General features: G+C 32.0%; 1 protein-coding gene across 12 annotated transcripts in view; it reads left to right on the top strand.

Annotated features, from left to right (window-relative positions):
• Window positions 1-16,295, top strand: part of LOC129983872 (ras GTPase-activating protein nGAP-like) — a 425,698-nt gene that overhangs the window by 376,097 nt on the left and 33,306 nt on the right. For all 12 annotated transcript variants that reach the window (XM_056093540.1, XM_056093542.1, XM_056093541.1 and 9 more), the window contains one exon: window positions 12,572-12,675. In XM_056093540.1, the coding sequence (XP_055949515.1) occupies window positions 12,572-12,675 (104 nt within the window). The remainder of the gene's footprint in view (window positions 1-12,571; window positions 12,676-16,295) is intronic.

Genomic DNA, 16,295 nt, shown 5'->3' on the forward strand with positions numbered 1-16,295 from the left:
TCTTTCTTTATAGTAAAGCACTGTTTTCTTCTGTAGTCGTTCCAAAATTCTCATATTTATTGGATCACTTCTATTACGGAAAAAAATCGTATGATCAGGCTATTCTAATTTCAGATTTATCCGCAAATGCTGCTGGTATACCTTATGCATAATCGATTGCATTGATTTCAAAATACTAGCTAAAATATGTGAAGAATTTTGAAAGCATAGTAAAAAATTATTTTATATCTAAATAGAATTAAAGTTGTTCTCTGTAATAGATAATAATTGATATGAGATTTGATTAAATATAATTTGAATTGATATTCGTTCAGTATGAAATATTGTAAAATGAGGACCTTATTAATGGATTGATCAAGATGTATCTATTCTGTGGAAGCTTGTGAGTATTCTCTTTACATCAATCTTATACTTGGCATATTTCATTTCTATTTATTTTTTCACAAACTTTGTCTATTATCTTTGATTTATTTATTTTTAACAATTTGTTGCCAAAAACTAATTTATAATTCCTGGTTTATTCCAATCTTTGAATTCAAATACGAATTATCAATCATTATTTGGTACCCAATATTTGAAATAATATTATGTCCAATCTAAATCTTCATCCATTTAGTTATTGATTAGAAATATTTTTGTATTGAAAGCTAAAATGTATTAATAATTTTATGCTTTCTGAAGCTTTTATTTCTTCTGTACCTAAAAAAAAAAAAAAAAAAAATCATATTAATGTCTTGAAAAGAACATGACTGTTTTGGGCATCATTTATTATTAGAAATTCAATACATTTATTTCATCCTATATTTCTATCTGACGACCTGATTTATTGTTTGTCTTCGAAAAAACTCCTCCCTTGTTTTTCAATCGATTCCTATTATAAGCATACATCAAATCGTTCCCCTGGCATTGCATTAATTCTTCTTTTTTTGGACTAATTCCAAAAAATCTTCCCGTGTTATTATTTTCCCCCTCGTTAAGTTTTTATTCTTGTCTCGGGGCATTCAATACGGAGTGTCAAGTCCTGGTAGTAAGTAAGACAAAAGACACTCAAGACATCTTTCCTTTCTCTTTTAATGCATAAACATATAAAAAAAAGAAGATTGCTTTCAATATTTTTTTTTATTTTAACGAAAAGGGGCAAAAAAAAGTTTTGTGTATCTAGAAAAGCTTCTATGTATGTAAAAGCTTTCTTTTATGTCTGAAAGCGAGAAAATTCTCGAGGCACGTAAATTGATTAGAACTTCTCCCGGATTAAGTGTCATTTTTGGCTTTGAAGTTATGCAATCTCATTTGCTCGCTAACATGATTTTATTATTTTTTTTTCTCCTTTCCTTCGCACTCTTTGTTTTTGAAGTTAATTAAAGTGCAAGGTGGCATTGTTTTCCTCGAGTCTAATTTGAATTAGAGAGCATTCCTGCTACTCTTTGGGAAACCACGAACTTCATTCGGTTTCCTGGTTTGTATTCTGAGGATATTCGTTTTGTTTTCCGATTCCATTAGCGTTCGACTTTTAAATAAAGGGACGGGGTGGAAAAAAAAAGCGCAGGAGGGTTTTACTTTGTTCAGATTTAAATGTTGTGTCTTTGACCTTTCTCTTATTATCGTTCACTAAGCTGGGCTACTGCAAGTTGCAAAATCTCATTACCTTGAAGCGTTAAGCAAAATAAAAGAATTAGCTTTAATTTTTTTTATCAGTTTATATTTGTTGAGTAACGAATCATTAAGCTGTATTTATTTTTCCAAATCACAACAGTAGACTTTGGGGATTTATGGAATGACATTAAATTCATTCATTTTTATTAATATCTGAATCAACTTAATAGATTAAAAGTTTAAATTATTATGTCGTATTCCATTGAGTTTTACATCATGTCTGTAATGATACAAACCATGAAATATCGATTGTTGCGCCTTTTGCTCGATTGCATGAACAAAATTTATATGTATTTATGAGATATTTTGAAAAATATTGAAGCGATATCTTGATCTTACAAACCAAATTGAGAAGTAGTTGTTTTCATTTGCTAAGTCAGTATTCTCTGAATCATTTAACACCTGATTTCGAAGTAAACAATGGTAAGAAAATCTGATAAACCAAGCCGTATCTTTTTATGTACGCGTATGACTGCAGAGATAATGTTTTATCTGAATAAATTGTACTTGACTTTTTGACAATGAAACAAATGCTTTGCTATTTATGATTGAATACTTGTGCGTAATCACACACCTGTTCTTGAAACGAATGCAAAAGTAAATGTTTTGCTGAAGAAATTGAATAGCGGCTGTTAGCATTGAATGAGATATTTTATTTCATTCCTTTAGTTCATTGAGTGCGCAGCCAACCGCGTAGGAATGTTATTGGAAGTCGAATAATAAATGTAAGACTGATTAATCAGGAAGTTTATATATATATAATAATAGATATTCCTTATGTATCAATGAAAAATTTTTTAAACTCGTCATACCGACTCAATTATATTTGATACACTCTGCCTCATAGACATTAAATCACATCTAAACCCCTATTCATTATTTTGCTTTCATTTATTTTTACTTTTCGTACATAACGTATAGATAAAGTATTGTGATTGTCAAAATATTTCTGGAGATTTGTTAAACATTTTGACGCATCTGCGCGTCGTAAACATCCCTGAGTTCAGAAAACAAATTTTTGGAATTGTGTCTTCTTGTCACAAAGATAACTCAAAAATGATTTAAGCTAGTCGAATTAAATTTTTTATATGGTCTTTATGTCCATTGTATAGATTTCTAATCTTCGCTCCTTGCAAATATTGAGCAAAATCTATTCAGAAAAAGTCTGTCTGTTCGGCGCTTCGAATATAAAATAATACGATAACTACAAAACGAAAAAAGCTGGATGAAATTCGGCAGATTTAATATCGATATTACAGAAACCGATAAAATTTTGAGCAAAAACCAAAACACTCCCGAGTATCCGGCCTAATGTGGCGGAAGGGTAGGCCGGATAACAAAAAAGCCATAATTCTTAAACTGATTTTATTTTTCAATGATAAATGATACACAGATATGAAAAGGTAATTCTAAGATACAAAATTTACAGTTTTTAGTTTTGAAAAACTAGCCCGGATAGTCGCGAACTGGGTACTCGGGAGTGTATTGTACTTTCAGAAGCATGTAAACGCGATAACTTATAAGACGTAATCACTTAAGTTTCATCAAATTTGATATTGTGTTGGAATGAAGATCATTATGATCCGTGCTGTGGAAACAAGAGGACGTATGTTTTCGGGAACATTTCTATAATGATCACATTTCACACAGACAAGATATTAACGCGCGCACACCCTTAACAGAACAGCATCTCATCTCATTTTTAATAATAATCGCAGTACACCATGGGAAGCATACCTAATTAGGTATTGCCATCTGTTATCCAAAAGAGAAGATAGAATAAGGGAACTGCTACAGTATGCGATTTTATATTGTAACACTGTGTTAAATTTTGGTTTCAATTGGTTGGGAAAAAACTCTTTTATGCGAGAAAGTTTTGTAGAGACCATTAGCATTGATTTGTAAATTTTTTTAGTTCACAGTCTCCTACTGGAGGAATTAAATTGTTAGTAGTAGTCATAGCCCTAAAATATCCCTGATGGAATTCCAGTAATTAGGCTCTGCAACCGTCAAATCTTTTGACGCTGAGCTGCATCTGCGGTTGATGGAGGACAATGTAACCACTCTCCTTCACGGTACATCAACGAATCTCGCGGAGGAAATGCTTAATTCATTCGAGGAGCAGGAAACCTCCGATCATCCCTGCTGCTGCTGCTGGAGACAGTTAATTTCCTCTCGTCATCGTCTTAGAAAAGACCTTGAGTTGAAATTTTCCCCTGTCGATTGCTATCGATGGGGCATCAAGATGCCTGCAGTCGAACGTTGCGTGTTGTTGTAGAGATAACATTTTAGACCTTTTGTTTTCTCTGGAAGGATAGAGGTAATTTATTTTCGAAAAATAATTTTCAGTGATGATGTTTCACTTTTTTTCATTTTATTTTTGTGAGCATTTCCTGCTGTATTGTTCGACTCCAAGGACAGAAGGGGAAGTTGGTGATGAAATAGTATGAAGTGAAGCGGATTTATATACTTTGAATGGTCAGGATAGCTTTCTGATGGAGAAAGGATGATTACATTTCTGATTTTAAATTTTTTGGAGGGGATCGTCGGATAGTGGTTATAATATTTGAAAAAGAAAAACTATGTTTGTTTTCTTTTAAGTGGAGCATTTTACAAATCTACTTAATAAAGATATTTTGTTTAATGTTTTGAGAGTCGCGGTGGCCTGGTGGTGAGGTATCGGCTTCGGGACCGGCGGGTTTCAAGTTCGAGATCCGTTCCGCTGAAGTACCGTCGTGTAAGCGGATCTTTCCATGTTAAATCCATTGAGCCTGAACGTCCTCCCACTGATATGGTGCGGAAGTTTCGAGAACGGGTGCCAAGTCAGGTGTCGTATTCGTCATCTGACTTCGGTTCAAAATTACGAAGTCCGTCCCCAAATAGCCCTGGTGTTGCTTTAAAAACGGGACGTTAATATAACTAAACTAGACTAATGCTTCTACAGGAATGAGGCGTAGTATATATTTATTACACTTCTTTTACATTGGAATAATGTTAGGGCAATTTGAAGGCCATGTGAATCATCGAGATCACATGATTTTCATATCGCATAATAAGTTTGCGAGATTAATAGTCATGTGATTCGATGATTTGGAAAATTGTGGCTTTAGTGAAAGATGAATACATTTTCTAGATGATGAATAGATTTTTCATCTTCAGTGAGTGATGAACATTTAGGAAACTTCTTCAAAACATATATTTAACATCACATTTTAGCATTTCTTTTAGAAAAGAACAATTTTTTAGTCTAAAATAACATATAAAGTTAACAACATTTTTCTTGCGAAATTACAAAAGCACACACTAATAGAGATATTTTACGAATTAAAAAAAATCTGCTATATCTTACGTTTTATATTTTCAGTGAAGATTTCGATGTTATAACAATTTTTACCTACAACTATGCATTTGTTTGTTATAAAATAAGATCATTATTTAAAACCGAGTATAGTGAAAAATATTGGAAGATTTAAGAGAATCGTTTTCCTAAATTATGACAGAAAATTTTTATTAGTGAAAAATTTTCTTATTTGATTTGTTTTCCTGTCCATAATATAATTTTGAATCTCGTGGGTATATATCCAAAAAATATTGTCTTCGCTGAAGATTTCGTAAATTAGGAAAGAATGTCTTTGTAGTTGATTATTCAATCATTTGTATTATTGTAGCCGCTCGTATAACACAAACCATAACTGATTATGATGACGTCAGAGACAACGCCCTCTGATGCCTTGTAGCTTAATGACTCGGTTCAGAACTAGCGATGGCATGTGCTGTGCGTTTTGATCCATTTCTTATGTATATATCTTAAAATTATTCTAAAATTTTGAATGTAAATTTTCTATGTGTAACGTAACCTATAAATAAATAACTGTTACACTAATTCGAACTTTTTAGTGAACCCCTTAACAGCCCCATATTGTTCGAATTCGAAAGAAGGAAAACACTGAATTTATTACCTGTGATGAGAAATTATGTTGAGTTCCTGAAATCAAAATTCCTAATCTATAATCAGTTGCAATTAGTGTTCTTTTATTTTAAATCGTACTGAAACGCATTACATTACTGAACCAATGATGAATTCAAAATCCGTATTTTATTTAAAATCTTACATTTATTTACTGCATTGAATATATGTATTTCGTTTATAATGCATCTTTTTTTAAAAGTCTTTCGGATTGGACTTGCACCATAAAGCCCTCACCAACAACAATAACTTGCAGATGAGAGAAAAAAACAAGGTGCAATTAATTTTAACGAATCTTATTTTATAAGCAGAAACTGTCATTTATAGTGTATAAAATGAACAAAAATATCATTTTATAGGAAACGAACTGAACATCAATTATTTCCCCCCCCATCTTTGTTCCTCCTAAATTCTTTGTTCTTATATGAATAATTATTCCTTGTAAGATATTCAGAATAGTTAAAAACAAAGGAAGTTTTCTCAAAATCAATTAACTTTGACGCTAATTCTTCTGTAAAATGGTAAAAGATGTTTTCGACTTCATTAACTAAGAGTTGGTAAAGATTATCTTTTTTTCTTCTTTTTTCTTTTAATCTTGCTCTCTTTTTCCCATTTATTTATTATCCGCCTAGGAAGCTTTAACAATGATAACTTCTTTCTTACAGCTAAGAAAGTAATAAATATCATGAAGCAATGCTCATTTGGAATATTTATCTTACTGGGTGCGAAGGAGGGGAGGTTATTTCCACCCCCATATTCATTTTTTTTTCTTTTCATTGTGCCATTTTGATTTTTACGAAACTTCTTTCATATTTACTTTTTTTTTTTCTTCCCTTCGATATCAACTGAAGCAAAATGAGCATTTTGTTTAATTAACTGTCTTGATGTAAGAGTTTTTGCGAGTTATTTTTCCCGCCTTCATTTTTGGGAGGGACAAAAGGTGAACAAGAATTAATCTGGATATCTTAACGTGATGGGTCGTTCTCATCTTGACATTTATTACTTCATTTGTGATGATTCATTTTAATGATGAAATACTGTAGAAAGTGATTTGAGTAAGTATATATATATTTGCTCATATTTGATACTGAAGGAAATAATAGTATTTAAAATACAATGTTTAAATTTAACATTTGTGTATTGATTTGCTTTCTTTTCTATTTTTACAAGAGATAGAAATATCCGCGATGTACCTACAGATCACTGTCTAAATTTTTCCTTGGGCTGCAGTGGCCTGGTGGCAAGGCCTCGGCTTCGGAACTGAAGGCTTTCGAGTTTCGAGACCCGATTCCACCGAAGAACCTTCGTGTAGGCGGGTCTAAACGTCCTCCCCTGATGTGGTGTAGTGTGGAGAGGGGTTATGCCAGCTCAGATGTCGTCCTCGTGATCTGACAACGGTTTAAATTTACTAGGTCCGTCTCAAAATCGCCCTAGTGTTGCTTTAAAACTGGACGTTAACGTAACTAAAACTAAACTGAACTAAATTTTCCCCCTTCTTTTATAATTGCAAACACTTCACTCCTCCAGATATATTATTTTATTGAATATAGCCAATTAACTGAAAAACAATGTTCTTAAGTTTAGACTATTTGGAAAATAAAGAAAATGATTTGTGTCTGTATTTTATTAAAATTTAAAATTTTGAAGAAAATTGCTTTCAGATTAAATTATAAATTTGATTATATATAATCTAGGGATTTATAAATTTTATTTATAACAGTTTCAGAAATTTTTTTTAAAAGGCGGGGCAAATATCTTTAACCAAAACTCCGAATACAAGAAACCAAAATGTATAATTAGTTGTTTTAAAATAGTATTATTTGTCAAATCCTGGAAAAGGGAATGTTGAATATATCTACTATTATTATAAAAAATTAATTTTGCTGGATAAAAATGTGGCGTATTTGTATTTGCAATAATATTTATTGTAAATAGGTTTTCATTTACAGGTTTCCCATTTTTTAATTTTATGAAAATCTGTGACTGGCTTTATTAACACAGGTTGCTTCAAAAAAAAAAAAAAAAAAAAAAAAACAGAGATGTCCCTCTTTCCACTACTTCTCATACTTCCTTTCAAATTCCGTTCAACGCAGTTTCAAATAAAATATAATCCTCTCAAAAGAGCTTCCTTTAATTTCAAAGCTTCTGGTATTGCACTGTTTGGATTGGCAACGCAATCCGAAGAGCGTTTGTCGGGTTGCGAATGCGATTTATCGTATGAAGACAGATAACTAATCTGAGGCAGTCTTATCCTTGGACAGTAGTGAACTTGGTGTGAGGTGTGGATGAAGTTAGAATTAAATAAATTATTGTCAGTTGGAAATTTTTCATTAATGACCTGGGTTGACAATGCTCCAGTTCCAAAGGAAGCAGATTAAATCACAAGATTTGAGCAGCTCTTGTATATGGAAAAGATAACACTTAATTTGAGTTTTAAATGGGCTTTTAAAATAAATTTCATATAGTTTGTTTTCCAATAAGATAAATTTAATTACTCTTCAGCGCATCTCTGTTCATACAATATCATATATACAGTACACACCCAGGTATCCGGCCCAATGTGCCGGAAGGACTGGCCGCTTAACAATGAAGCCGGATAGGCCGGAGTTCTATGAACTCATTTCTTTACCCACCGATACCAGAAGACAAAGTTTTTATGCCAAAACTCACTGTTATAATGCGTATTTTCTCACTTCATATTGAGTACTAGGACGTCCATTTATCTCAATGTGAACGCAGCCGCGTCCAGATGAAGCCTAGATGCAGTTGCCGGTAACGCGTCGAGTTAAAATAGTAGGCTCTGTACTGGTAGCACGTTTATATACTGCACAGCACGTTTCAAGAATTTATTAGTGAGAAAGTAAGTTAAGGGATATAAACTGTTTGCATTTTAACATGAATTCTGTAATACCCAACTTAAATGCAGGAAACATAAACAAAACATTAACGCGAATCGTAGGCCTAGTTCTTAAGAAAATTAGCTCAAACAGATTTTATTTTTCACTGATAAATGATTACACAGATAGGAAAAGAGAACCCTTATACAAGAGTCAAAACTTAGTTTTTTAGGTTTTGAAAAAGTCTTAAATAGATGACTTAGTAGACGAAATTAATTACGAAAAAGAAAACTAGGCCGAATTGTATGGAAGCCGAATAGTCGCAAACCGGATACTCGGGAGTGTACTATAGTTGGTTCACATATGATATTGTTTTTGTTGAGAATGCTATGTTATGACGACGAGCAAATCGGAGAACAATATGTAAATAGTTATTAAAAATGGAATAAATTTGATTTCAATCAAAAATGAAAATATTTAAATAGATTAGAAAGAAATATTTTTTATGATCTCGAAATGGTTAATTTTATCGGTTTATTTCTATATTGCTTAAGAAAGCTTTTAACAAATGGCGAGATTTATATTTCCAGAATTTAATATCAAAAATTACCCTGGAGATAATGCATTCCACCCACAACTTTTGCCTTCCAAGTTCTGTCATAAACAGCAATTTATTTCACAGCTGCTCTATCGTGGAGGTGTGATTCTGTTTCTGAGCCACGACCAGAGTTCTGCGATAACATTTTCAGATCATCTTTTCATTTTAACTGCTTCCAACTCAAAATAAATGAATCGCAGGCCTCAGACAGGGCTTGAATTTCGTGTTCCGAAAGGCTTCTTTTTCTTCAGCATGTCCGTTGTGAGTGAAAATGTGCAGAAAAGTGGCTGTCAAATGTTAAGGCGAATAATGAATGGGTGTATGGCATTTTTTTTTAAAGCTTTCCTTAGTGGCACAAACAGAAAAGCAGCTGCCACGCGTGAAAAACGCGTTCCGCGCCTTACATATGCTGTCACTATTCAGCGTTGTTGGCAGATGTTCTTTGCCGCAATCCGCCGATTCCTTTTAGTGAACATTATTTCTTATAATGAGTTAGTTTGAGGAATTCTATGTATTAGTGTAGAAACTGTATTCTATGCCACGAATAGGAATTGATCAAATATTCTGTAAATGTTTAAAACAAACTAAACGAATTCTTTTTCTTAAATTTACTTTTATTTCATTTCATTTATTTTTTTAAATTCTTGTTCGAGTAATTTTTTTCACTATTTTATTGTATTCGAACTATTATTATTATTGAACCATTATTACTGAATAAAAATTTCCTAACTCAAAAATTTTCTTAAAATGTTATTTTAACTGTAGCTTTAAAACTATTTTCTTTGGAATTATATATCCTCATTTTTTCCACTTTAATTATATTCAAATTAAAGAAAAAAATAATAGTGAAACTTTTAGCATTCAAGAAATGTTTTAAGTGAACAAAAATTATTAAGCAAGTTAATTAGATATCTTTGCTGTTAGTTTGAAATAATTGTTTAAAACCTAAAACACAGCTGTAACAAAAGCAGTTAAACATTTGAATGCTATGCAACTATATAAGATAACTTTTAATATAAAAAAGTGTTATGATGTTTAAATTAGATATTTATGTCGAATTAATTATTGGCTTCCTAAAATGATAATAATTTAAAATTATGCATCTATTCTTTTACTTCAAATTACTATCTTCTTCTTTTCTAATATCTTAATAGCAAGTTTTGTACATCATTGATTTCCTTTGTTTCTCTCACTTTTTACTGCGCAAATGAGCGCGAAAATAAGTTTTCATTTCTTCAAACTAAAGCATTCAATTTTCAGACAACGTTTAAGTTTCATATAATGAACCGCTTCTCATCTCAGTGGCATGTTTATGAACCTCGCCCGAAATTGCGACGCTCTACTTTCATATGAATAGAAATAATAATAATAATTATAATAAGCGCATAATTTGTCAGTTTGTTTACCATGAAATACTGTCAATTTGCTGTGGCTCTTTTAACTATCCGCTGAGACAGTAGACCTAACAAGTAGAAAAATCGTTGACGCCCCGTCTGTGACCTCAATTCATCTTTCATTAACTATGACAAATGGAGCTGCCCATCAAGTTATTAATCGTGACCTGCGGAAAGTAATACGACACCACGACAGATCTTTTCTCTCTTGCCTTTCTTTTTTGCCGGGGCGAAAACGAAATGAGATCTAGTAATTGCGTCTGAAGATTCTATCGTGTTCTTCGAAGGCCCTAAGTAATAGAAGCAAGAGTAATAACGTAATTATAGTAAATCTGCCATCGCATTCGGTAACAGCATTTCCACGGTGTCAAGAACAAAGATGGTCTAATTTTTTTAGATTTGCGTGTTAATAGCATTGAAACATGTAACCTAAATAAAGTGTGACAGTTAAAAACAATAACAATAGTTTATTAATGCCAGACATATATTTATAGCTTTAAAGAAGTGCTATATGTAATTTGAAGTGTTAATTTGTTGAAAGATGAGATAGAAAAAAAATGTATTTCAATGTAATTATTGATTTGTATTGTTTTACCATTTTTTGTTACCTCATAACGTATTAGCTTTTGAAATTAATAAATTAATGTATTTTATAAATTAATAAATAAAAATCCCATTAAATTAGTAAAATGATATATAATATAAAATATTTGAAACAACTAGTGAAAATTTGTCACTTCGGCAATTTTTGCTTCTTGGAATAACAAATTATTTACTAACCCCCAGTTTTTATTTATATTAGTATGTTAAAATATAAATTATTAAAAAGTATATTTATTAATTTAAAATTGTCATCTGTATTTTTTCTGCGTTCTGTAAAAAGATTTCTAATTTTTCGTAAGGAAATTCTTTGAGTACAATATTTGATAGTATTTATTTTAAAAATGGCCTTCATACTTTATCTAAATTATTACACTGCTTTTTCCATTAAAAAAAATCAAATAACTTTCTGGTATAGAATGTGGCTTGATGTATTTTAAAAGAATATTCCAAAAGCTATGGTTTCAATAATTTCTAACTAATAATGTTAATCATTTAATTTGTGAATATTTTTTTATTTTTTACGAATTTTGCGAATATTTTTTTATTTATTTGTTACGCTTCTTTCATTTTTATTTGAATATTTTTAAATGGATACAAAAACGATAGACAGGCTTTACATGATTGAAAATCATTTAATTTATTGTGATAACTGACTATTAATATCATAAAATATAAAATCGTTTTTATAAAGATCTGTGCGGAAGTTTTCCGAAATGGCATGTCTTCCTTCCCTCCTCGATTTTGTAGTAATCTCGTGATTTTGTAGTAATCTCGTGAATGCTCTTTCATCAATATTACGATCTTCTTTTTACTTTTCGAAAAACACATTTCTGGCATATGTCTGTCTGTCTCCAACAAAAATAAATAGAAAAACACTTTGATCTATGCGAATGAAATTTGATATATGGACTTTACATTAAATTTGTATAAATCTATTAAATTTTGAGCAAAATTGATTCTGAAAAAGTCTGCTTGGCTGTCTGTTCGAATATAAATTAACACAATGGCTACAAAACGAGAAGAACTAGATAAATAAAATTCGGTGCCCACATGTATCATCTATGATGTCAAGGCCTATGCTTGAGCCAAATCCAGCAAAGGATTGAATGTCTGTCGGTCTCTACTTTCAGAAGCACGTAAACGTGATAACTCAAAAATGCACTGAATTTTGATGTGTAATTTTATAATTTTTTGTCTATTTTTGGTACTAATCGGATGGGAAAAATACGTCTAAAACATAAATTCATCTTTATTAGAGAGTGTGAGAAAATTTTGGAGAGACCACTCCTGCTGGTTCTTCTTTGCATCAAAACGTGAGAGTCGCATTAAAAATTCAGGTGAATGAGAATTTTAATGTTTTATGCTTTCATATTCTGCCTTCTGACTCACAGCTTCATTTATTTTGCTTTATCTATGAAAACAGGTACATTTTAATCAAGGGTGGATATTAATGTATTAAATAATAATAATGTTGCTTCGCATTTATAAATTGAGTAATATGGTTGTTTATCATTTTCAGAGACCTCCTATGAGAAAGCTTGCTCGGACCGCAGAGGGAGCGCCCCGGCCACGCCGGTGCTGGGCATTCGGACGATGGACTCCACCACGCCTTCGAGGTTTGCGGTAAGTGTACGAATCATTTCTTCGTGCCCCATCCGTTGTTTTTTTCAGCTCTTGAAATGTAGAAGGCGGCTAAGTTCCATTTCGGAACTGGAGAATCGTGGTTTCGAGGCCCGGACTCATTAAATATCCTGCTTATTCAAGGATATATTTAATTTGTAGGGGTTGAAATATCATATCCAAAGGAGTAATCTACCAGATATAATTTTTAGAGGGGACCACAGTGACCTTGTGGAAAGTTTCGGAGAGTCCCTGGTTTGAAATCTCCATCGCAATGTAAGCGGCATGTTAAATCCATTAATATCAACCCCATTTCCCCGTGATGGCTTGATGCGAAGTTTGTAGAGACTGTTACCAGCTCCGACGTTGTCCTCGTCATTTGATTGTGATTCGAAATTGCGAAGATCTCCCCAGAATAACTTTAATGTTGCTTCAAAATATGATATTAATAAATTAAAAACTAATCTTTAGAGGATTAAATATTCTCTCACTGGATTGGAAATTGAAAATGAGTGACAATGTCCAGAGTGAGCCATTGGACGATGGCTCTGAAAGACGAGTTTGGTGTTTTCCCAAATATGCGTCATATTGACTGAAAGCGTGACTTAAGATATCCGATTTGATTTGATATATCTTATGTAAACGCCAGCAATTGTGACACGACGATTCACAAGAAGATGCGTAGTAAGATTATTTCGGAAAGCGAACGATATAAAGTAACTGGGTGGCAACGGAAACCTTTGGTTTTTTAAAACTTCAGAATGATAATTTTTTTGCAAGAGAAAGATGACGATATTTTTTAATGATATAAATATTTGTATATATAATTCTAGTTTATTAAATATGTTTATGAAGTACTTAGTGCTGAAATAATTATTTCTTTTAACATTTATAACCCTTGTTCCTCCTCCCTTTTGGAAAAATGAATGGGAACATGATGGCATAATCTCGGCGGCTTTATAATTAAAATAACGCGAATCCAAACCTATCAGCTGACAAATGGAAATATTTCGCCTATAATTGAGTTAAAGTTTGCTAAAAACCTATTCAGAGCAAGCTGTGTAGTAAATATTCAGATTTAAATCTAAATTATTATTTTCATTTGTTTCAGAAATCAATATAATGTTGTTTTGATAGTATCTCGAAAGAGCAGTCGAGTGGAAAATAACCATTCTTCTGAAATTTTTGAACATGAAATTAAATAAATCGACCTTTCTCTTACGAGAGAATCATTGAGAACCTGCTTTTATTATTTCTTTGAAAAACGTTTAATTTCAAACTAAAAATTTCGACTTTCCAAACAGAAGATGCTTTTTTGCGATTTCCTCGTGGAGAAGGTAACTGGCCGTGATGCATGTTTAAAAGAAAAGTATTTTTCGGTAGGTTTATGTAAATCCAGTTTTGCTCCTTCGGTTCTTCTCTTTATTTACATTGACTGTTGCCTTAGTAACGAAGCAACCCTTTTTTTCTCTCTCCCTCCTTTCTCGTGTATGAAGTGGGAGGTGGGGGTGAGGCAGGAGGTTTCCAAAAACTTTTTTTTTTTCTTCCTCCCTTAGCATCTGAAAGAAAATGGGGTTATCTTAAAAATACCATTTGATCTGTTACATTTAATCCATTGAAAGCCCAATGTAATTCATAAATAAATAAAATTTGTTAGTATTATATATATTTGGTTTTAATATTTTTTGAAGAGCTATCATTAATTATAAATTCATTTTATGGTAATTGGGATTAGTTTTTCAATATTTAGTTACTGGGGGGGGATCTAATTTTTATCGTTTTTATTAACATGAAACGAAGAAAAATTCTATCGATTATTATATTTCATTTTAACTATTCATTATTCAAAATCATCCTCTCAGAAATATTTATGTAATTTTACTTTGAATCCAAAATTTTGCATTTGAATATATAGCTCAACCCTCTACTGCATATCCGCTATAGACTGGTCTGGTTTCTTTTATCTTGGATACAATACAGCACAAACTCGGTTATCCAAACATTTCGGATAATGAATTTTTTTTGGGGGGGGGGGGATTTTTTTTGAACATTTATTTCTATTTGATATCTATTTATAGTATAAATATTTTAAGTGTAAAAACGAATTCAAATCTTCCTTTGTTGGCTATATATTATTATTATTATTATTATTAAACTTACATATTTAGGATTACAGTAGATATATCAATATTTACATAATAATTATATATAGCATATAAATTACTCATTCAAAAAAAACCCACCTCTGTGATTTTATACTTTCTCTGGAATAATCGCAATTATTCAAATACAATATACAACATTTTTTTTTAAAGAGTTCAGAGGTATCTCGGAAAACCCAAGTTCGGTTTATCGGGGATCTATTGTTATACATAATTTAATCATTTGCATTAATTCATTTGTAATGTATTTTAAGATATACAGATCAGCGGTAAAATAGATGAAAATCGAAAGTATGTTTTACAATTCTGATAGATAACTGTATAATAGTAATTCATCGTTGTTATTTCTAATTTTCTTAAGAAAAATGAATTGTTTTCGTCTTTTTAGTAGAACGACATGATTTTGGCTATTCAAATGAGTTATTCCGTGAGAATTTGTCTAAGATGGAATAGATATGAGCAATTAGTTCAGATAATAATAGATAGGAGCCCGATTGTTGGCATGCGTACAAAGTGAATGGCATACTTAGCCTCAGACGTATTGATTCCGAAACTTCATTCACTGCAATCCGATGCCAAGTCCGAAGGGTCGTCGTTTGGGGTCGCGTCCCTTCGCATTCATAATAGATTTATTCTAGTTCAACCGAAAAATTCAGTTGCCAACCTATGAACAAGGTAACTGAAAGCAGTCACCCTATATTCTGAGGCGTTTTCTTAAATTTGTATTCCTGCTTTTGCACTGTTGCGTCATTTAATTGTATCGCAAAGTTGCTGTTTTATATTATATATCGATATAATGACGTTTTTAAAGGGATGCGTGTTGATCAAAGACAAATTCAGTGAAATCTCGCTGAGCGATCCTAATTCGTTCCCGAATCTCATTCGTCATTCAAAACATTCGTTATTCATTCATTTTAAACGAAGCAGTTTTTTCCACAGGAATCCATGTTAAATAGGACAAGACGCGCTATTCCGAAAATAATCTAATTTATTATATATAATGTATGTTTTGTTTCACGAGAAAATTGTGTAATGACATTTGTCTTTGACTACGCTTCGAAATTTGGCGACAAAGACAAATTTGGCTTCGATTTGGCAAATGATTTGGTTAAATGAATTTTTTTCGCTTATATCTACTGTCTTACTAGGGCGATGCAATGAAATCTGTTTTATTTCACTGAAGATTTTTGTTCTGCGTCATCATTTATATCTTCCACTCTAACCAAAGTTCCTCCGTAACTTTTTGCTTTGACACAGAATGCTTTCCATAATTATCCTTTCTTCGGTTGCTCCGGCTATATTCCTCCACTAGCTCATCGATGTCGTTGTTACCTACGTCTGACCTCATAATCTTGACTAGAGACAAAATCTTGTCGATTAAGGATCCACAGTACTTGCTCAAACCCCTCGAAGTTGCGTTATCTGGCAAAACTTCTTCACTGTGAACATAAAAGTTCTCTT

The sequence above is a fragment of the Argiope bruennichi genome, chromosome 9 (genome assembly GCF_947563725.1).
Source record: "Argiope bruennichi chromosome 9, qqArgBrue1.1, whole genome shotgun sequence".
NCBI lineage: Eukaryota > Metazoa > Arthropoda > Arachnida > Araneae > Araneidae > Argiope > Argiope bruennichi.